Source organism: Parasteatoda tepidariorum, chromosome 1 (genome assembly GCF_043381705.1).
Source record: "Parasteatoda tepidariorum isolate YZ-2023 chromosome 1, CAS_Ptep_4.0, whole genome shotgun sequence".
In the NCBI taxonomy this organism is placed as follows: domain Eukaryota; kingdom Metazoa; phylum Arthropoda; class Arachnida; order Araneae; family Theridiidae; genus Parasteatoda; species Parasteatoda tepidariorum.
The window spans coordinates 51,132,058-51,155,288 of record NC_092204.1 but is presented as its reverse complement, the minus strand read 5'-3'; the positions used below and the strand labels follow the sequence as shown (position 1 = coordinate 51,155,288).

Genomic DNA, 23,231 nt, shown 5'->3' with positions numbered 1-23,231 from the left:
GATAGGGAATGGGATGGTTTTGCTTATCTTATTACGTTATGCTTCACCACTTAATCATCTCAATTTGTTAGCTTCTTGTAAATTTGAAGATAGAATGTTTTTATAACTTTTTGCAGCTTTGATTTAATAAATTAATTTGGAAAAAAAATTTATTTGATTTAAATTAGTTTAAAAAAAAAAAATGAAATCATGATTTTTCTTGATTTTAAAGACTTTGTTCAACTTCATTTACAACACACTAATAATTTATATCTTTCCTTTAGAAAAAATACAAAATTAAAGAAAAGCTAATTAATATAAAAAGTAACTCAAAATTATTTACAAATTGAAGATAAACAATCGTGTATTTATATCTTGTATCAGACATTCTGTAATACGAATAAGTGACAAACACTCAATTTTTTTAAAATCTTAATATAGAAATTCCTTTCATGAAGTATAATTTCATTTCCAATAACTGATTATTCGTTTCATTTAAAATTGTAATTTTGATAGTTAGTTTNTCGTGTATTTATATCTTGTATCAGACATTTTGTAATACAAATGAGTGACAAAAAACTCAAATTTTTTTTATTTATCTTAGTATAGAAATTCCTTTTATGAAGTATAATTTCATTTCCAATAACTGATTATTCGTTTAATTTAAAATTGTAATTTTGATAGTTAGTCTCGTCTACTTCTAATCTGTTTTGCAATTAATTAAGGACATTAAAATCAATGATTACATTATCTTCAAGACCCAAGCCTCAGCTTTCAAGTTAAAATAATTAATAGATGCATAGTAAATGACGATTTACAAAACCACGTGGATCAGTTAAATATATTGTGTGCCTTTAACCTGTAGGAATGTTCAAAAACTATCAGTAAAATTAGTAAGGAATAAATTATCCACCTTTCTATTGAAGATTAATAAATGGAGTAGCACTTTATATCGTTGCATGCTTTGATGCAATAAAAAACAGATTTTCCCCATACTTAAAAAGAAAAAACATACAGAGTAGCAGAGAAAATTCTGCAGATTTTTTGTCCACTTGAAGGATTAACACATATTACAATTTCTAGACTCGTTAGCTGATAAAATGCAGAAAAAAAAACACTACACTGAGACACAACATATGTGTCTTGTGGCAGCTAAGGTGTTAAACACATAAATTGTTTTGAGAGTGAAATTAAAATAATAATAAAGAAATAACTTATTATTTTTTTGACAAAGGCCATCTGAAGAACAGCAGCCATTTTGAAAGTCACCTGGACTCAAGTTTCGGTTATACTCTTATCCTCAATCGATCAGAGTTAAGGTGCTGAATAAAGTAAAAAAAAATCAAAGACATAACATGAATTAATCTATTTTAGTAAAACCAACAAGTCTTTATTAGATAACTTTAAATATTTTGATAGTTGACAAAGAAAACTATTATTCAAGCCACAACCACATGTTGTGAGGAAAACAAAAAGTCATTATTTATGATTCAAAGAAGTTTAAAAATAGGATAATTAACATGGCTGAAACAAAACCTGATTAAGCATACATTCAAATGTAATACTTCCTATACCAGCTCTTCTCAACTTAAAAACAATTATTCGACGGCTTTGAGGAGAACTCCTCCAGACCAAAAGTCTGTGACTTTCTGCTGCTATGGTAACAAGCACGAGCACATTTTTAATGGGGGTGCAATAGAGGAATGAAGGCATCGATTGGTTTACTCACGCTGACCTATGCCAAGATCAAGACAAAACTATCCACCACACACACCTATTCAAAATGACTATTCCTCGTAACCATGGTACCCGCCACGATGCGAGACTGATGTCTGAAAGAGTTTTCCTGACAGCCACACTATATAGGTAAATGCAAACAACCATAACTACAAAATATAATAACATAGATTTCAACTTAAAAAATTTCATTATAATTCCAATATCATGTTATGAGCTTTGAAACTAATATATCCAATGTTAAACAGCAAAAAACATTTAAAATTTAATAAATTTTGTCATAGATAATAACCATTTGCACTAAATTGCAAAAATAACTAAAGAATTTGAGAAAGGATGAACAGAAGTAAAAAAAAGGGATTCTAATGAGCCAATTGTTTGATTAACATATTTTAGTAATTGATTCAGCCTTAAACAAATATTGAAGCTCACTATGGGAATACATAGACATTTACTCATTTTATTTTCATCCAAAAACAAATATTTTTTTATTCATTTTTCCTTTAAACTATTCTTGAATTAAGTGATTGCTCTAATGTAAAAGTTAAAACAGCTTTTACGATAATTGTTTTAAGAAGAAAAGCTTTGAAACAAATCTTAAATTTCTTTCTACTTTTAAGCTTCAACAGTTCAAAAGAAATAAATTGAAAAAACAATACTAACTACATATCACAAATGTGTTTTGAGTCTAAACCCCCATATGAGGAAAATTGATCATTTTAGCATTGATTTGTTTAGAAGTACAAGCAAACAATGAAACATTACAGGCACAATAAATTTGAAAATAAAAAATTCCATCTTTTTTATAAAATATGGAAGTCAATTAATTTTTAATAATGAAGAAATAATTTTCACAACAAAATTAAAAAATAAATTAGGACATTTAATTTGAAAACTAAATAAACTTTTCTAAAACAAATAAATAAAACAATAATGTCTCTAGTTAAATTATCACAGCTATACACTTATAACTTCTATCAAAAACTTAAATATTTTACAAAAACTGATGCCTAAAGTCAATTCTTATGTAAATAATACATAAATACAAAACATCCTAGCGAAAGTCAATCAAAACTACAAGTGAGAGTTAAGCTTCCAAACTGAATCCAGTGTTCTCCCAAGCCTTTTTTGAAAAAATAAGCCAACATTCCTCAAAAAAACTGTCTTTTTTATTCAGATTACATTTTTAAAAAAAATTTAATTCACTGTTTAAATAATAATTACACATTGGAAAAATTATGTCTTTATAAGTTAAATTCAGATTACTATTACAAACATTTACTTTGTTTGGATTATTTTCAACTGGTTAAAGTTTTATAAGTATTTTTTTGGGTGAGAGGGTAAGAAAATATTAATAAATTTTTGAAGTGATTTTAAATTTTAAAACCATTTTAAAATTATTTTTTAAATAAATATCTTTTTTTTAATGCACCTTTAAAAGTTTATTTTCTGATAATTTTTAGTTTAAATTATCGAAAAAAGCTTTCAAGCTGTTTATCAGTTAATCATTTTTGTTAGCTTATTTTTTTTTGAAGAAAAAAAAATATGCACAGAGATTGCCTTTTGGCATGCCTTTAATTATTTTAATTAACTACGAAATTTTCTAATATTTTAATAATGAGAGAGAATTACTTTTTGAAATATACTCATAAGATAGTATGAGAGGGTAATTTAAAAGTTGTTGAGGATAAAATTCAGTTATTACATAATATTACACATTTTTATAAATATTTACGATGTTAAGTTAGTCTCCTCTCAAAACTCTAAGTGTCCTTTTCAGAGAAGTGCCCTGCTCTTTTTTATTCTTAGGGAGAATTCTGCTGAATCATAATTTGATTTGGAGATTAGTATTATATTTTGATTCTAAAAATATGAAATCATTATCTATCAACATATACTTCTGATTATATGAAAAATATTTTCATTTTGTTGAAAATTAAAATGGATTGATATTAAATAAAATTTTAACACTAATATTCAGTGGTTATGAAATATGTAGAAAGTACTTTACTTCATCAAAAATGAAGAATATGATCTGTTTGTCTCTGTCTGAGTTACGTTTTAAAAACTAATTTCAAAATGGATATGAAACAGGAAAATTGCATTGAAGAATGTAATTTCTAATACTTGAGTAATATGTCACATAAATTCAAATCAGTTACAAAAAAAGTCAACTCAGTTATGATTTGAAATACCAGTAAATCATGAATACAACTTAAAATATATTATTAATTTAGCTATTTCTATAGTCAAATTTAAATAAAATAAAGTGTACATCTATACAATAAAATGGTACTTTTTAAAGACATAAACAATAAACTCAAATATCATAGATGCCCCAACAGGGTTAAAATAAAATTTTAAAAATCCCCTTTGATATTTTCAGGCACCACAACTGGCTATTACATTCCAGAAGATATTATTTTTAACAATTTAAAAAAATAATTGAGTCTCATAAGTTGTTCAAAAAAATCTAAGACTAAAGTAAAAATTTAAAAACTTTTAGAATACTATTGCGTTTCAGAGGGCTGTGAAATCTTTTTCTACAGTACCTATATTAGTGAATTAAATATCTATGACCAAAATTAATTAAGCATCACTAGAACAATCATAATTTGGTAATATTTCATAGCATCCTGAAATGTTATTACACCATGTTCAACTAAAAAAAAAAAAAGTTTTAATAATATGTTCCATAGTTCTACATTTCATATTGTAAAAATGCAAGGATTTTAAATATCAAGATTCAGTTTCAGAGAATTCTAGATACTATATAAGAAACTAGATTATTAAAAACTAGTGTTCCTTGCTGCAATTGTAGTAACAGTTATTTTGAAATAAGAAGAAAACTGGAATGATTTAATTTCATGAAGCTACTATAACAATATCATAAATGTTCAAAAAAAAATTTCAACCCTAATAATTTCAGTTTCTGCAGTTTAGCTAAGATTACTCATAGTAATAAATACTTAGATTAAATCTTATACTAAGCTATCTGAAACAATATTATCTTTTAGATGCATTAAGCAACATAGTACCCTGGTTTAAATTTATAATAAAAAAAAAGAAGTTTTTTATTTTCTTTCTACAAGGCTAGATGGGAATTTTTCAAATAATTATATTTTCAATAAATTGTCCCAGTCACATTTAAAATGAGAGGTTTAGCAAAAACTGTTCACATTTTTTTTAATTAAACTTTGCAAAAAGTCTTCAATAAAAATATTTAATGTAAACTGTTTCAATGAATTTCATAAAATTATAAAAATTGAATTATGTTACATTAACATTGTGCCTTGATTATTGCTTCAAATTCAACGTTAATGGATAACAGAGTATTAAAAAAAAGATGATTCTAAAACCTGGATGGAATACTGAAATCTTCTGGTGTAACTCTCAGCTTATTTTAAGTTTTTTTTACTAAACAATGCTTGATATTCTGGGAAGTTTTATAATTGAGATTTGTATTTAAACTGGCATGTAACTTTATTCATAAGATTTATTTATATTTTTATATTTTATTTCATAAACAATAAAAGGTCATTATTCAAGAAAACATTTCAAGAAAAGTAAAATCCTTACATAAATGGAAATTAATATTCCGATAATAAGATATATCTGATAATAATTAATATGTGATAAGGGTTATCACATATTGAGTGTTATCTTCAGTTTTTTTTATGTCTTCAGCTAAAGTTAAATGGATTTACAAATGAAATGATAAATAGCACATTGTAAGCATTACAATAAGAATACATGGTTTGTTTTTAAAACTTTAGCATAAAAATAAATGGTTGGAAATAATCTAGAAATCTTATTACAATCTGAATTTTAATTTTTATGGTCATCTTTGCTTAACTTCTTCCATAAATTACTTTAAGAACTATTTTCAAAATTTGGAACATTAAATTTCTCAAAATGAATCGCTCCAAACAAACGAGAAATTAGACTATTACTCTAAATTGAAATTGTTCTGTAACAAGCAATCACTTCAGAACAATAATCTTAAAAAAATTATGGATTTATTACACCAGACACTGAAAATAGCATTTGATGTAATAAATCCATTTCATAAATATTTATTTATGTTTTCTGTAAAAATTAAGAACAGAATTATTGTAATTTTAAGTTAATACATCAAACAAATATTTTATTATACATTAAAATGAAGTTCTTATTCTTGATATTCAATGGAATATTCATTTGGCACAGAACCAAAATGTGTATTATAATGAGATTTCAAGCTATTAGAATGAGTAAAACTTTTGTCACATATATTACAAACATGTGGTTTCACATTGGTATGAAGCAAATAATGTCTACGCAAATTATTTTTTTCACTAAACTTTCTGTTACAAATATCACAAGCATGTGGTTTTTCCCTTGTATGAGTTAAATAATGAGATCTTAAGGAACTTTTATACAAATATCGCTTATCACACACTACACATACATGTGGCTTTTCATCCATGTGTGTCAGATAATGTGTTGTTAAACTGACTTTATTATTAAAACATCTACCACACGTTTCACACGTAAAAGGGCGATCGTTAGTATGAATTCTATAATGGGCAACAAAATTTCTCTTTTCAATATAAGTCTTGCCACATAAATTGCAAGAAAATAATTTCTCCTTCGTGTGAAGACGATAATGTCTCCTAAGATAGCGATTTTGAGAGAAGCATTTGTTACATTTATCACAAACAAAGTTCTTCTCAACATTATGAATAGCTGAATGAGATTTTAGATAGTCTTTTTTAGTAAATATTCTTCCACATTCCTCACAAGGAAAAATGGGACCATCAGCATGTTTCTTTAGATGTAATTCTAAGTTGCTTATATCACTAAAACCTTCACCACACAGATAGCAAACACGAGGGTCATCGGCAACTACAGGAGCAGTTTCTGAATCCCGTTTATAGCATTTCTTAACAGTCAAATGTTTATCTAACTCCCTTGCGGTGTTGAATTTTTCTTGGCATATATGGCAAATGATTTTTGACTTGTTATTTGGAGGTTTTGATAAATGAGCTAAACAAAGACCAGAATATAAATGCTTTTCGTAATCCTCTTTACTATCAAAACCTTTGTAACAATCAAGACAAGAACTAGAATCTTTACAAGAAATAGGATCTTTATTTGGCGATTTTGATTCGGCTGATTCAGAATTTTCTTCCGGAACGTCATTCTCATTCATAGTAGATTCTGATTCTTCTAACTGCATGATTAAACCTGGATATACACCTTTTTCACAATTTTCTTTGCTACCAAAACCTCGGTTAGAATCAAGTGAAGAATTATTATTTTTACTAGGCGAATCTGGTGAATTCGATTCAGCTGATTCAGAATTTTCTTCAAAACAGTCATTCTCATTCATAGGAGATTCCAATTCTTCAGATTGCATTAAGCCAGAGTATAAATGTTTTTCACAATCCTCACGAGAAGAACTAGGGTCTGCACTTGGAAAAATGAGGGTTTCACTGGAAAAAGGCTCAGAGCTTATTTCAGAACAGTTATGCAAAGGGGATTCTGAATCTTTTGACTGCATTACTTAAAAAAAATAAATTTGTTTTCCTTACTCTTCTTTTCAATAAATTTTTTTTGCAGATATCAAGATAATTACTAGGACCTTTACCTAGAAAATTTAATGCAGCTTATTTGGATGTTTTTTCAAAAACAGTTGCAGATAGCAGATTCCGAATCTTTAAAATGCATGATTTGAGACAAATTTTTTAGAAGAAAATATCGTATTTAAGATCATATGAGATACATTTAAAAATATCAAAATTTTTTACTAAGAAATTATTACATTTCTTTAGAGATGAAATTCCCCATGCTTTTCACTCTATATTTTGGAGTTAAAAATCCTTTTTGAGAAATAATTTATCATAATATTCTGCTTGCGCATTTTATTTTTCAAAATAGAAGCTGAAATACATTTTATTGATAGAAAATATACAAATAAACAAACAGAAGAAGGGTTATGCACCAACTAAGATCGATTTGGTTACGATTACTACGAACTACGTCACGAATTGATAGATTTAAACGAAGAATTCTGCAAAAACCGAAAAAACGCAAAAGGTGTAAATCGTTGAAGTTTACATTGTTTTTATTAAATTGCTTCAAACAAAATGCAATTATTAACTAACGAGTTTCGAATGTACGAGGAAAACTTTTCATTTGATAAAAATTAGTAAAAAAATAAAAATGAATTTTTTTATCTTCAGTCAAGAGAACGAACTAACTCTGACCGCAACGAATTTTTTATTTTTTTATTTCTTTGTTGTCATAGAAACAGTATCATGTAAACATTTCTCAGCTAGAAATGGTTGATTGATGTTAACATCAATATTTACTTTCACGAAAGCTTTGATTTTCAAAAATTAAAACTATTATTTAAATATTATAAAATGTAGTTATTACTAAATTTAGTTATTGTTATCATCTAGTCATTTTATTTAATTAAATCTAAGCACTACGAGTGAACTATTAAAAATTTTCGTTTGCATCTATACTGTTTAGGTTTCGCAATCGAGTTATATTGATTTGGTTTTAAAATATTTAGTTTTTATGTTCTTTAAAATATTTTAATCTTATTATTCTGAAGGCATCATTTTTATGGATTAAATGAATTTTGCAAATCTTATTTAAAAAAAAAAAAAATTACAATGGACGGGCGCCCACCAACATCTGCTGGTAATCGGCCAGGCTCTGGTTTGAGACCAATGTCTTCAATGAGGAACTCAAGCAATCTTACTTTACCTAGCCGTTCTGGTATACCTGGGACTGCCAGTAGACTTATCACTGCTTCAAATAATCGTCCTGGTACACGCAGTGGCTTTGCTCATGGTGTTGGTGTGCTATCTCACATTAATGTTGTTGATCGCCCCATGTCTCAGCAAGGTCTCGTAACACCTCGAACAGGAGTTCGTACTCTTCGTAGGCAGGTTCAAGACAAATCTTATTTCATGGGTTTACTTCGCAGCAAAGTTAATGAACTAAGTACAGAAATCAATCGATTAAATAAAGAGCTTGATCTGCTGACCAAAGAACAATCTACATATTTAACATATGAGAAAAGAGCTGAAGGTCAGGCACTTGAGCTAAAAAGTTTTCAAGGACAGTTAGCGGATTATAATTTGTTAGTAGATAAACTGAATACAGATGCGGAAATGGCTGATGTTCAACAAGAATATAAGGAGTTAAAAGTATTTCTTATTTTTTCTATTAATATTTATAAATTCGCAAATTAATATATCTTTATTTTGTCTTTAACAAGAAACCTTTTTTTGAGGAATGTTTTGAAAACGTAAAATAAATATATAAATTGTGACTTATTGTGCTAATATGATGATTTAGATATTTGTTGATAATAGTAAGCATGAACAGTGATATATAATACTATTTCAGAGCAATCTTTTTAAGATGTAAAAGTTCTGAAGTATTTTATTTATGATAAATTAAATCTTTGTTGTTTATAATACTAGTGAGCATGAACAGTGATGTGTATACTTCCTTGCAATATTTATTGAAGTTTTAAATAAAATTAATCGTAAATAAAGGCATACGAGAGAAAATTTTCATGTAAATGCAATTTTTTTTAATGTTAAACATTAGAAAGGTTAAAACAGATATTTACTATTTTCAGTTCAGAGCATACGAAACTATATTTCAAATAAATAATAATAATTAATCAGAAAATGCATAATTTATGTTTTGCTTATTGAAGATTAAAGTTTGAAATAATATTGTGTTTTAAGACTTTAAGCACAGTGGAATAAAGATATTAAAGTGATAGAAATGTATTATACATTAAAATTTTTTTTAATTTTATAAATATTTGTACTTATATAAAGTTTTGAAAATCGAATAATATGGGTAATAATTAAATAGCTCAGTGTTTAGAGATTTTTAGTTATGTTTTGATTCTTTACGATCAGGGTATCTAGCTGAAGTTTGAATTGCTACAACTGGATAATTTTAGAATTACAGTAAAGGAAAATCTGACCATGCTACATAATACTAAGTATTAGAACTAGGCAACTATAACTAAGGCAAAACTTTATAAATAAGGTAACTTTCAAAATCAGTGTTTTTCAAGTATCAAGCTAAAACATTATACCCAATATATATAAATTTCAAAACTTTATTTAAAAAAAAAAAAAATCGAAAAAATATTTTTTTCTTAGTTTAAAAGAGCTTACAATTATGCTTGAGCTTATATTAATAAGCTCAGCCATAGTCTCTGTTACTCAAACTTAATTTATTTGTGTATTTTTCAAGTTGCAGCTTATTTCTATTTATGTATAGAAATTTATTAAGTCTAACTTTATTAAACATAGATGCAAAATGAAACTGAAGCCCAAGCAATTGATAGCTTATTTGAGCAGCGACAGGAAAGGGAAGCTCAGTTAGCGCAGTTAGAATCTGAAATTACCCAAGAACGTTATGTAGCCGAAAATTTGACATCTACCATGTCGCCAGAATTAAGGAAAGAGTAAGAATTTTATGTGTTTTTTTCCAATTCAGTACACTCTCTATTTCACCTAGAATTCGTGGATAACTGGATATGCAACTTCAATGGGATATAATTCAAAATATTTCTATATATATTTTTTTCTTTGCACTTAATGTCAAATTTTTGTTAATCATTAGGGCCAATTTTTATTTACATAAAGTATTTATTTCTGGATTACTTGCATGTTAGTTCTTGTAATTTGTAATTCAACATGTGTTTTTCATGTTAAAACACCCTATCCTTATTTGTGATTGCACAAACAAACTGTGTTATGAGAAAGTTGTCCTAATTGTAGTACATTATTTATGTTGCACTATAGCTGTATGCTGGCTATTGACAATGGTCTGGAAGACATCCCTGAAGATGAGCCTCAGATAATCCATCACAAATTTGATTTTCAACAGATGGCTTCCTTGCTTTTGTAGTCTGACAATCTGCACACAAAGTCAAGCACTTTACGGTAGGGAACAGTGTAACAAGGTCTGATACTGCACACCTCGGCCCCTTCACAGACTGATCAAAGTGGTCATCCACTCACTGATTGCAGCCAGTGATGCTTAACTTTAGTGATCTATTGAAAACTGTGTCTTATGATCAGCCTGGGAGTCATTTCAACATATTAGAGTAAATCAATATCTGATGTAACTACTATGGGGTATTGATTTTCCTTCATTCTAATGCAGCTAGTTATTAGAACTTTTAACACCTAGTCCACATGTGACAAGCTCTTTACATTTTACGGTTTTGAGAGCCATTTGTCAGTTGGGACATGTTCTTGACCACAAACAAAATGCTGATCTACCTTCCAACATTTTAAACTGATCACAAATTCCTCAGGAGATTAGATTTTCCAATTTGTTCTGGGTAAAATACAGGTGGTGTGTGGAGGGTATTTTCTATCTTAAAAAACTCATATCAAATGTTGCATATCTCTCAGAATTCTGAATTTTAAAAAGCTGTCTGTTTTCAGCTTAATATAGTATATCACTTTTTATAGTGTTGTTTTTAATAGCAGAATGATAAAGGAGAAGAAACAAAATTGTTGAAAATCAAATCTATTTCACTGATTCTTTTTCCCGATAACACTTAAATGAAAAATTGCTTATGGAATATGGATCCTGCAGCAGCAAATCATAATTCCAGCTTTCATTCTCAAAATTCATTTATCGAATCCTTTCTATTTCCTACAATCTTTATTTTTACTTAGTTAGTGCACGTTTCAAATAAGAATTTTAACGTAGATTTTTTTTAAGAATTTGTTTTATCTTTAATTTTTTAAATCACACTACTTTTTGTCAGAACTTCAATAAAATATAATATTTTTAATTTCGAAATAATTAAATAAAGAAGTAAGAAATTTTAAAATGGAATTAACAGCTTACATATACTGAACTAAGCATACTTTAACTGAATGCTACTTTCTACTTGTTCCTTATAAATATTTGACTCTCATAAATCTATTTTAAAATGAGAATGTAGTTCTTCAAGTGTGATTAATCATTATTGCACATAAATTAATCACATTATTGCATAAAATCAATAACATTATTGTCTAATTTAGAGACTTTAAGTGAAAGATTTATTATATTTCTGTTGAACAATTTAAAGTATAATTTTCTGCATTGTAAATACGATTTGTACTTTACCAAAAATAACATATTTTCCTTCCTATAAGGTACAATGAGTTGAAAAAAACTGATAATGATCTTCAAAGATCTCTTGAAAAGCTTCAACAGGACTTAGATCTTCTGATTTCTCAAAAAATGTCTCTTGAAGAAGAACTTTCCTTATCACAGGTGTGAAATCTTATCATATTAGCTGATATTGTAGAATAATTTATTTTAGTAAAAAGACAATTATGTTATAAAGAATTTTTGACAAAAATATATTTTACAACTCTTTGCTTTATAGTACTAAATAGCTACTAAAATATACTGATTGTTCTGTGAAAAGTAAAAACCTCTTTTTTTTAAATTATTTTTCTTCTGATTCATAATAAAAATTAAAATATAAGTAATGCCATGGCTAAGAAAAAGTTATTTTTTGCACCGTATTTTTCTATTGTAAAATAATTAAGTGTGGAAAAAGCTGTAAAGCTCTAAAGTAGGACTTTTGCAAATAAATAGTATTTCATCAATCAAGTCAAAAATATTTTTTAAACCTAATATTACATGCATTTTAACCAACTAAGTACTTGCAGTGCCTGAAGCTACCCCTTTAATTGCTGTTTTTTTTTTGCTTCCTTGTTATTTAATGAAAAAGTTGTGTACTTAGAAAAAGTGTTTACACCGACTTGTCGAAATGTAAAAGTTGTGACACTTCCAAATTCAAATTTCCCTGCTTTTGGTCCAACATTTCCCTATTTTAGCTTAAAAAATATCTTCATACTGACAGAAATATTTTGTGATCATCATACCAGTAAAACTTCATAACAATACACTTATTTTTCTATCGTCAAATTATATTTTGCAAATAATAAGAAAAATCAAATATTTGTCTGATGTGTTTTAATTTTTATACTTTTCTACATTTATAACATAGTTTTGATTTTAAAGCAAGACAAAATTACAAGCTGTAATGGAAATACGTGTTACAATGGAAGAACACTAAAACCATATGCTGTAATTGCTTTTCTAAACCTGCAACAAAATATAACTTTAAATTTTGAAGAGAGTTCTTGCGTTTAACTTGAAAGGTAGACTTAACTTTTTCACCTTTTTTCAGTCTAAAACTACTCAATAAAGTATTCTGTGTCTATTTTTCATTCATAAACTATAGTTATGGTAACAAATTATTGCTAACTTAGATAAAATCCTTACTGCAAATACTATATTTATTATAGCATAGTTTATAATTATTCATTTGATAATTAATATATCTTTCATATATTTCATTCAAATATAATTTTCTGTATTAGATAAAGCAAGAAGCCCTGGCTCTATATAATAAACTGAGAGAAGTGGAAGAAAAACGAGATGCTCTCCTGTTAGAGGAAAAAAGTAAAGGAACGCCTGCTCAAGAGCGAGAAAATCTTGTTCAACAAGTATAATTTTTAATTTTGAGAACTATTTGTTTTTATTTTAATTTGTATGCATTTCATTTATCTAATTAATATTTTCCCCTCATTTCATTTCATGGAAATTAAATCATTGGTAGAAGTTTCACTTTTTGTAATTTGTTCTTAATAAGTATCATAATAAATTAAGATTCAGTTTATCAAACTACTCATATTGAAGGTATTACTGGCTAAGTGAAACCAAATTTATAACTACTAATAATAACTCTGAAACTTTATTAAAATTTTATTAAGATTTTCTAAAATTATCACATACTTACAAATTAAAATATTATTATGCAAACTGTTCTAGTAGCTGAAATACTATATTTAAAACCAGTTATTTGCTGAAAAGATGCACTGTTGCAGGTTTCACGATTTTTCTTACCTCATTAAAGGCTATTTTCTCTGATTGTTTTACCATCATTGAGTTTACTTAAAGGAGTTGGTCTTATTGAGGCATTCAATTATGGTTCTTCTGCTCTTTTTCAAAATGTTTACAGAAATTTTTTCATGCTATGTAATTTTTGTAAGAATTGGACAGAGACATCAACTGTTGCATTTTTATTGTTTTTGAATGACACAGAAAAGTTGTCCTGATTTGGTAGTTAATTCTAACAATGATAATTTCACAAATATTGATAAATACTCCTGAATATTTTACAAAGCAATGTAAAGAGAATATTAAATCTGCGTCACTGTGCAAAAAAAAAAAAAAAAAAAAAAAAAAAAAAANAAAAAAAAAAAACTAGGGAAAACTAATTATATGTTCAGTATAGTGAAGTGTTCTATAGCTGCATGTGAAGAGCAAATGTCTTCTCATATCTTTCAGTGAAGTGTTCATATATAACATGTTTGTGTAGACAAAGAGCAAATAATTATAATAACAAAATAAAATTTTTAATCACTCTGTTCTGTATTAATAAAAGTTCGAATCATCTGTATTTTTATTTAATATTCAAACTTATTTTAGAAAAATATTGATTTATATTTATGAAGTTGTAAACGCTCTTGTGAAAACATTATTTTTTTCTTGCAGTTTTTTTTATCGATGTTTGTGCAAAACATTTTGTCACATATTACTGAAAAAATAACATTAAAATTTTAAACTAGTTAATCAATAACTCTGCAAAATATGTTTGCTTAAACTAAATCACTTTCATCTATGTATCCTATGAAGATAAATAAAAAATTGCAGTTTAGTAGCTAATGATATCAGGAAATTTATCTAAAGTTTCCTGATTAAATATAACAAAAATTTAAAAAGATGTTTGCAAATTACTGAATAACATTTGTATAGATCTCTAAAAAGGATTCAATTATAAGGGGTCTCCTTTTAATTTTTATTAATAACATGAATTTTTGAAATACAAAACCGTTTTACTATCACGCATTATATAGTCACTTTTAGATAGTACATAACTGTTATTTAATACATTGTCTACATTTTTCAAATTTTCGTCATATTCAATTCACTTTTTTAATTAGTTGCAATGTATGATCTTTAACTAACTTTAAAAAACTAAAAAATATAATGCTCTGATAAAAATTGCAGCATACCCTCGATATCTCCAAAACCTTGTAATGTTAAAAAATACTTTCCCCCTAGGCATTACATATCCTCTTAATGTTAATTTGAATTCTTATGTCAAAGAGTTTCTTCTCAAAACCTTATTATGTCAAATACTTTTCTAAGTAAAATATGAATTTTTTCGACTCAATTACTGTGTACCACTACTTAACATTATTGCATCCCAAGAAGAGATGCTGCCCACATATTAAAACGTCTCATGAAATACTCCCTGAACACGAAAAGCGATGACTTGGTAGCTACTTTTTGAATAGAAAAATTTATTGATAAGCAATTTTGAAAACGATTTCCACAGGCCTCGATTGATAGAGTTTTTTTAATGAACTCTACTAATGTGAGTTTACTGTAAACCAATTCTTTTTTATTTAATGCATAATTAATTTTATGTTGCTTTTAAAAATTAAATTATCATTGTTGTATTTAGCCTTATTGTCAACTTATTATATAAACATATTAGTACTTATTCTGATGTTTCATGATTCTACGTTTTAAAATATTTTAGTATATATATATGATCATTTTTAGAACATATTTGGTTCTGAACTTGTTATCTCGAAAACTTGCTATCTCGAATTTTTTTTTAGCATCCCTTCGACTTGAAGGTTACGAGAGTATACTATATTTAATTTAAACACAATTATTTAATAATAGATTGTTCTCAAATTTTAATGCAATTTTGTGTAATATATTGCAAAATGATGTTCAAATTTTGAAAGTTTTAATTAAAGACTTTGCACACTAAAACTTCTAGAGAAAAAATGAGTCTTAGAATATAAAAAGTTTTTTTTTATCTCTACAAATACAAATTATAATTATATAAAAATGTATCTTTATGTTATACGTAACACAATAACCCCCTTATAAAAGTTAGAGTTTGATTCTAATTTTTTGTGGTGATGGGTTTTTAAAAATTTTATTTTCTCACTTTATTAGTTTTTTTTATGATCCCCTAAATGCACATATGATTGATACTTCACTCAAGTTTGAGCTAATAAATTTTTTTTTACCCATACAAAATTGGAGAACAATTTGTACTCTTGAACATGGAATTTGAAAATAGCTTGTGTTTGTCCTTAATTTTTTGCTTGGTAAATATTTTTTATCCTATTTATTGAAGGGCTAATGATTGTGCATGTACCAAGAAATATTTATGAGTTTTGTTGATTACCTAATAGAATGCTATTTTATGGAGAAAAAAAATTTTTTTTTTGGTTCTGTATGCTCTAAATATTTGATGTTGGAGCACAGTTAGGACAAAAGTACTTATTTCTTAGCTGGGCTATTGTTTCCATGGATTGTTAAAACATTATTTATTCATACTATAGAGACTACATGTTCATTTTTGATATTTTTTCAATAACTCTTTTAGGTAAAAGAACATAATACGGAAATAACAAGTATTGAAAGGCAGTTGGCTGAAATTCGAGAACTAATAAGTCGTGGAAAAAATGAGTTGGAGCAAATTGATCAAGAATTGGAAGACAACCAAGGAGAGAGAATTAGCAAGTATCGAGAGCTTAAAAAGAGAGAAGAAACAATGGATAGCTTCCTATCTACTTTTGATGAAAATCAAACTACTAGCATTGAAAAAAAGATTCAATTAGAAAGTACAGTGGTATCATTGTTGGAAAAATTAAGTCGAAATATAGGCCATTTTCACCATATTCCTTCTCCCCAAGAGCTTGCACTGCTTAAAGATGATTTACAGTAAGTGTTTGAATTGTAAAAACTTTTTAATAATATTATCAAATATTCAACTATTAATTTGAATGATCAAAAAATCTATTTATGTCAAACAAAATTTTCTTTTTGTTCCTTTTAAAATGACCAACATAAACTAAAATAAAAGCTGTTATTTTCCATTACCTTACACTCTCTGTTAGCATTTTGCAAATTATCAAAATTATGCTAATTTATAATTGATAATGATTATTTGCATCATATTTTTTTATAGTTTCTTATAACTATTCCAGTTAATTGAAAAATTACTGTCTATGCAATGATTCCAATATTTCATTTTATAAGCTCACATCTACTATGGAATTAAAATAAATTGATAAATTCTATTTGTATCTACAAAAACAAACCTATCATTTGTTAAAGAATCTCTTCAATATATAATATTAAATTAAGATCATGAGTAAATATTTAAGTGTGTATATTTTCAGTTTGATTGGTTTAATGTTTATGAGTTAAATGCTCGATTAGCCATTCAATTTTAGACACATACATATTTATATCAAAGCTGGAAGATTTATATATTTTACAGATGAAGTTTAACATTTCCTCAAGGCATATTTATGAATAGTACTATATTTTTGTATTCCTTTTGATTTAAAAACTTATCGATGAAGCATTTGACTTGTAAATCCTGATTTAATTTCTAAATTATTTAAGATCACTTACATTTCAAAAATAAAGTTAATTTAAACTAAATGAAATGTGCCTTCTCTTTTAAGGTACACATTTTTTTCACTTATTTTTAAATATATTTTAATTTTATGATTTAATAATAATTTAGTTTTAATGATAATTTATTTTATGAGAATGATCTATCTATGTAAAGATTTTCAATTTATAATAAAATGATATATTTTTAAGTCTTTAAATTAAACATTTTATAAAGGAAATAATAAAGTTCAAATTTGTAAATCACTACTCAATTTTTTCTGATTTAAAAATTAAACTATGTTTTCAAAATGCAGTATATAAGTTATATTTTAAAAGTGACCTCTGTTCAAATTCAAAATTTTCATAAATTTTTTCATATAAGTCAAGTTATCATTTTGTCTTAAATAATAAATTCTGAACACATCATATAGTTCATGAAAATGATCTGTCTCTTCTAAATTTATAACAAAATGTTTTGATCCCTGAATTAGTAATTTATAAATTGATTAATGGGGTGCTTTGAGCTCTCGAGCTGAATTGTACTGAAATTTCCTTGCTACACACATTCTCCCATTGAGCTTTTCTGAACATGAGTTCATAAAAGGCTTGAACTACTTAATTTGTGTTTCCGAATTTAATTTTCCCAAATTGAAAAACAGAATCNGAAGATTTATATATTTTACAGATGAAGTTTAACATTTCCTAAAGGGATATTTATAAATAGTGCTATATTTTTGTATTCCTTTTGATTTAAAAACTTATCGATGAAGTATTTGACTTGTAAATCCTGATTTAATTTCTGAAATATTTAAGATGATTTACATTTCAAAAAATAAAGTTAATTTAAATTAAATTAAATGTGCTTTCTCTTTTAAGGTACACATTTTTTCACTTATTTTTAAATATATTTTAATTTTTATGATTTAATAATAATTTAATTTTAATGATGATTTATTTTATGAGAATGATCTATCTATTTAAACATTTTCAATTTATAATAAAATGCTATATTTTTAAATCTTTAAATTAAACATTTTATGAAGGAAATAATAAAGTTCAAATTTTTAAGTCACTTCTCAAGTTTTTTTGATTTAGAAATTAAACTATGTTTCCAAAATGCAGTATATAAGTTATATTAAAAGTGACTTCTGTTCAAAAAATTCAAAGTTTTCATTAATTTTTTCATATAAGTCAAGTTATCATTTTGTCTTAAATAATAAATTTTGAACACATCATATAGTTCATGAAAATGATCTGTCTCTTCTAAATTTATAACAAAATGCTTTGATCCCTGAGTTAGTAATTTATAAATTGATTAATGGGGTGTTTTGAGCACTCAAGCTAAATTGTACTGAAATTGAGCTTTTCTGAACATGAGTTCATAAAAGGCATGAACTAGCTCTCAATGAGTTAATTTGTGTTTCAGAATTTAATTTTCCCAAATTAAAAATCATACTATGAGAATCAAATATATAAATGAGGAAAAACAATTAAACATTATGCTTTAGAATTTTTCTATGCAAAGTTAAATTTTTAATGTATGACAAATGTTTTAGTATTCATAAATGTTAAATTCCTAGATTTAAAGAAGGAGAAATGGAAAAATCCAGAATGACTGTTATGACTCTAAATAATGAGCAAAAGAAACTTGCAATGGATTTGACAAAGGTATATTTTCAATAATACCAACATATATATAAACTTTTGTTTAAACATTGTACGACAATATTAGTTTTGATACAGTATAGTTTTTTAGTTCAATTTTTCATGTATTCTCTTAAATATAAAAATTTCTTTCTGCATTTTATTTAATTAATATCCAGCTATTCTTTTTTCCTCGTGATTTAAAGTTTTCCATTGTAACTAAGTTATTGCCTTTTAATTGTTGTGAGAAGCCTTCAATGCTTAATAATAGTTTAAAGAAATCTTTTTATTTTTGTAGTCAATGTGCAACATTATTGACTTAAAAATAAAAAAACTGCAAATTTCTATTTATTTTCTATCATTCCTACTTGAAATAACTTAACCAACAGTTTGAGGGTTGAAAATAAACATGCTTCACGAAATTCAAATTCACTATCAATGCTTGAAACAGTTAGAATTTGGGACAAAAGAGGTTTTATGACCTTTAAGCAAAAGTGAGATATGCCTGAATAAATAATTGATATGATGTTTAAAGATGCTACTAAAAATTAACCCACTATATTTCTCAATTATCCTTTTAATATACCTTGTTATTTTTAATTTATTACGCTAAAGAAAAATAAAAAGAGACAAGTATTTATAAAAGGTGCCGATTGTAAGTTTGTAATTGCTAACTATTCTAAACTGTCTGTCCTTTTTAACAGTCAATTTATGACATTTTAAATTGTCTATGAAGATTTTTCACTCTTCAATATTAACATACATTACTACAACAAAATTGAAGTATGATTCAATTTTTTGTCTATAATATTTATTCTTACAGTATTTTATGGCATATATTTTTTAATATGTATGGCACATATTTTTGGTATATTTTAGTAATAAGCATAATATCTAATTAGCACCATAAAGGTATATTTTAGTATTCACATGTACATTATTTTAATTAAATCCACCTATAAAACATAGATTAAATCTTTTTCTATTAATTAACTCTAAAAGTAAAGTACTATTTAATTTTTTTAAAGGGAAACTTTTAAACTTGTCATAAATTGTATTATTATAAAAAATGTTTTGGGAGATTGTTCTTAAATAGAAATATGCTCATTTTTACCGTTATTCTCTTCTAATCATGATCATTATTATTTAAAGATTGAACAATTGGAAACAAAAATTCAGCAGGAATTGGAAACGTTGCAACAAAAAATAACTTCAATGGAAAAAGAGATGATTGTTTACTCTGATCTGGGTGCTTTGAAAACCGCTGCTGAAGAAAAGAAAGATAAGCTAATTGAAGAAGATAAAATTTTAAAAAAGCAAAAAGAATATAGTAAAAAGGTATGTATCTTTTTACTCATAGGTTTTCATCCTTATGAAATGCAGGTTTTAACAAATTGTTGATTTATAGCATTTTATGGTATATTAATCTATTCCTAAACATATATAAAACATAGAAAAGAGTTACTCTCACTATTTGAGTAAAAAAGATGAAGTTAAAGTTTTATTTTAAATGTTAAATTTCCCTTATAAAATATTAGAAAATTATTTAATTTAATTAATAATAGGGGATTTCCTTGTAGTAGAAACTTGTTACTTTGATGAATTTGCTCAATTGAACATTAAGAATAAAAGATTAATTACGACTAAGTACAATTTTTCTTAAAATATAATATATTTTAAAACTTTTAAATGAAGAAATATTTGCTTAAATAAAAAAAAATAGTTTAAAATTTTTAAAACATAAATTTATTTGAAATCTATTCATATTTCTATGTATCAAACATAAAGAGCACTATGTCACAAATGTTTAATTTGCAACAGGATCAATTGAATAATTCTTTTATAAATCTTAATATATTTTTTACTTGTTACTTTACTTAGTTTAAAAAAGACATAGTGATATTTGCTTCCCTTACAACTTTGATAATTTTAAGATAGCAGCAATTGTGATATACTCTTGAAAAAATTAATATAACTTTTAATGTTTTGTATACAAAAGCAACTATAGATTTGTTTTGCTTTCTATTTCTCAAAATCAAAAATTATATTGTCTTATATTCAAATTCTTCTTACATGCATTAGGCAAAGCAATTAATAAAATTGTTGCATTTCTTTTACTATATTAATTGTTTGCTTATTTTTTTTATTAATTTATTTTAGATTTATTTTCTAAAAAGTCTTATAAACTTCTTTTTAGTTAATTTTTGTTTGAATTTGTTGAAATAATCAAGTTTTTATCAGCTTTATTGTCTTAAGTCCCATGTAGTAATTATTAACAGCTGAATTGTTTCTGTGATTATTGACTTTCTAAAAAGCAAAATTGTAATTTTACATCATAAATATTTCATTATAAAATAGAGATCTTTTTTTAATTCTTTATTTAATAGAATAGATCATTTATAAATCTTAAACTTCAAAATTTGATGCAGCTTTTAGTTTATCAGTATTTAAGTAAGCTATATCATTTTTTATTAAATTCTTATCAATAAACATATATATTATGTTTCCCGCATTGAATTGAAATATATATATAGCAATTAAATTGTGTTATTATATCTGCATGTTATTTATATGCCTACCTTTGGATTAAAAATATATATTTTTTACAGGTAGTTGGAGAAATAAATACTCTTTATGAGACACAGAAGAATAAACTAAATGACAATGAAACTTATACTCAGCTGTGTAATCTTGAGAGACGATGGCAGTATCTGGAACAAAACAATTTTGCCATGCTGGACTTTATTGCATCTAAGAAAGCCCAAACAGATTATTCTAAAGGCAAACAATGTGTTAAAGAAACATTGGCTCTTTTAAATGATATGTTGCAAGAGCCGGTGTTGCAGCGATAATTATTGAGCTATAATATATATATACTCTTAGTAGAAACCAAAGAATATACGTAGGAGAAGAAGTCTAGCTTTCATTGGCTTTATGTAAATCAGCCCCCTAAAGTTTGGTACGATCCTTTGAATAAAGGAAAAAACAACAGCTGAGGTTCTTGAAATGGGCTCTTCTAACCAATACAATTTTGGGGTGAAGAGGAAAAGTTTTTTATTGTTGATTTGCTCTGTATTCTTACACTATTGATAAATAGTACTGTACTATTAATTAAGTAGTTCTTTGAGAACACATTTATATCATCCATTAACTAAATCTGCTAACACATTTTGACATAGAAAGAAAGAATAAAATGTCTGTCAGCAGGAAACAGCGTACCTAATATATATATTCATGGAAAAGTTGTCCAACAACCAGTTTACAGGTGATGTACCTCCTGACTGTCACTTTACTTCTTATACTCATGTGCTGGATCTTAATTCAAATGACGCTCTGCTAAATCTGAGTATGTTGCTTGCCCTGTAAGTTGTTTTTCTGGTATAGCGTACCACACCAAGCAGTTCCCCACTTTAGTTACATACTTGAAGAGCTGAACTTCTTCTCTTTTCTATATTCTTTGGTAGAAACCCTCCAGTGTGACAGTGGGGGCTGCAGATTATCAGAGTATCTGCAGTTTATTTTCTACCACAGATTTTTTTAAAAACAAACAATAAAGGGTAAGAAAATTACAAGCAAAATATAAATAAATAAAGCAAGTAAAAAAATTAAGAATAAAATTAAATAGGGAAGCTTTTTTGTTCTTTTTATTTTATATCAGGCATTTAACAGCCGACCCAGCTGTTGGGCTTACGACTACTAAGGTTCAACTCCTTAGCTTTGTAATTTTGACCCAATCCAGAAGACAAGGAAACTCCTGGATCAGTAGCCCCAGAGGTATGATTTGTTATGGGAACAAGGAGGACTTTGTTACTCAACAGATTTAACGTGCATCCGTCACCATTTACTACACGAGGTGTCTTAGGCTGGCGGGGATCAAACCCCTGACCTCTTGGATATGGGCCCAGTGCCCTACCAACCAGGCTATCCCGGCTCTTTGTTCTACATTTGCAGAAAATATAGTTTTCCCTTTTTTTTAAAAAAAAATTTGGTTAAAAAAAAGACTAATTCCCCTTCTCTCACTGACCTGAGCCAAAACCTATTAAATATTGACCTAACACCCCTACCTGAAATAGTTGAACCTCGTAATCAGTCACCACCACTGTTCCTGGCAAATGGCGAGAAAGTTCTTTCCATAGAAAGACTATATGTTACTTTCTTACTTTAAAATGCAAAGATTTTGTTTTAATATTATCACCTGAAAATTAAACCTTTCTTCCTGATTTCTTTATTGGTTTTAGTGTAACAGTCCATGTTTTCTCTCTTTGGGCAAAGTTAAAATATGATCGTATAAAGTACAAATTAAGTTTAAATAACAG

At 26.6% G+C, this 23,231-nt stretch overlaps 2 protein-coding genes across 2 annotated transcripts; one reads left to right on the top strand and one right to left on the bottom strand.

Annotated features, from left to right (window-relative positions):
* Positions 1-5,887: 5,887 nt before the first annotated feature.
* Positions 5,888-7,261, bottom strand: LOC107437934 (gastrula zinc finger protein XlCGF57.1-like). The gene has a single exon (XM_016050081.2). The coding sequence runs from the start codon at positions 7,259-7,261 to the stop codon at positions 5,888-5,890; it is 1,374 nt and encodes a 457-aa protein (XP_015905567.2).
* A 607-nt stretch (positions 7,262-7,868) lies between these two features.
* Positions 7,869-21,906, top strand: LOC107437929 (intraflagellar transport protein 74 homolog). The gene is made up of 8 exons (XM_043051676.2): positions 7,869-8,924; positions 10,059-10,213; positions 11,910-12,030; positions 13,152-13,277; positions 16,250-16,587; positions 18,852-18,939; positions 20,068-20,253; positions 21,525-21,906. Exons 1-8 carry the CDS (start codon positions 8,385-8,387, stop codon positions 21,765-21,767), a joined length of 1,797 nt encoding a protein of 598 aa, XP_042907610.1. The 5' UTR covers positions 7,869-8,384; the 3' UTR covers positions 21,768-21,906.
* Positions 21,907-23,231: the final 1,325 nt, after the last annotated feature.

Bases quoted from the DNA above. Each gene is read 5' to 3' on its own strand.
- LOC107437934 (XM_016050081.2), bottom strand. From the start codon at position 7,261: ATGCAGTCAAAAGATTCAGAATCCCCTTTGCATAACTGTTCTGAAATA.
- LOC107437929 (XM_043051676.2), top strand. From the start codon at position 8,385: ATGGACGGGCGCCCACCAACATCTGCTGGTAATCGGCCAGGCTCTGGT. The intron at 10,214-11,909 runs GTAAGAATTTTA...CCTTCCTATAAG, and splicing joins TCGCCAGAATTAAGGAAAGA to GTACAATGAGTTGAAAAAAA. The intron at 12,031-13,151 runs GTGTGAAATCTT...TTTCTGTATTAG, and splicing joins AAGAACTTTCCTTATCACAG to ATAAAGCAAGAAGCCCTGGC.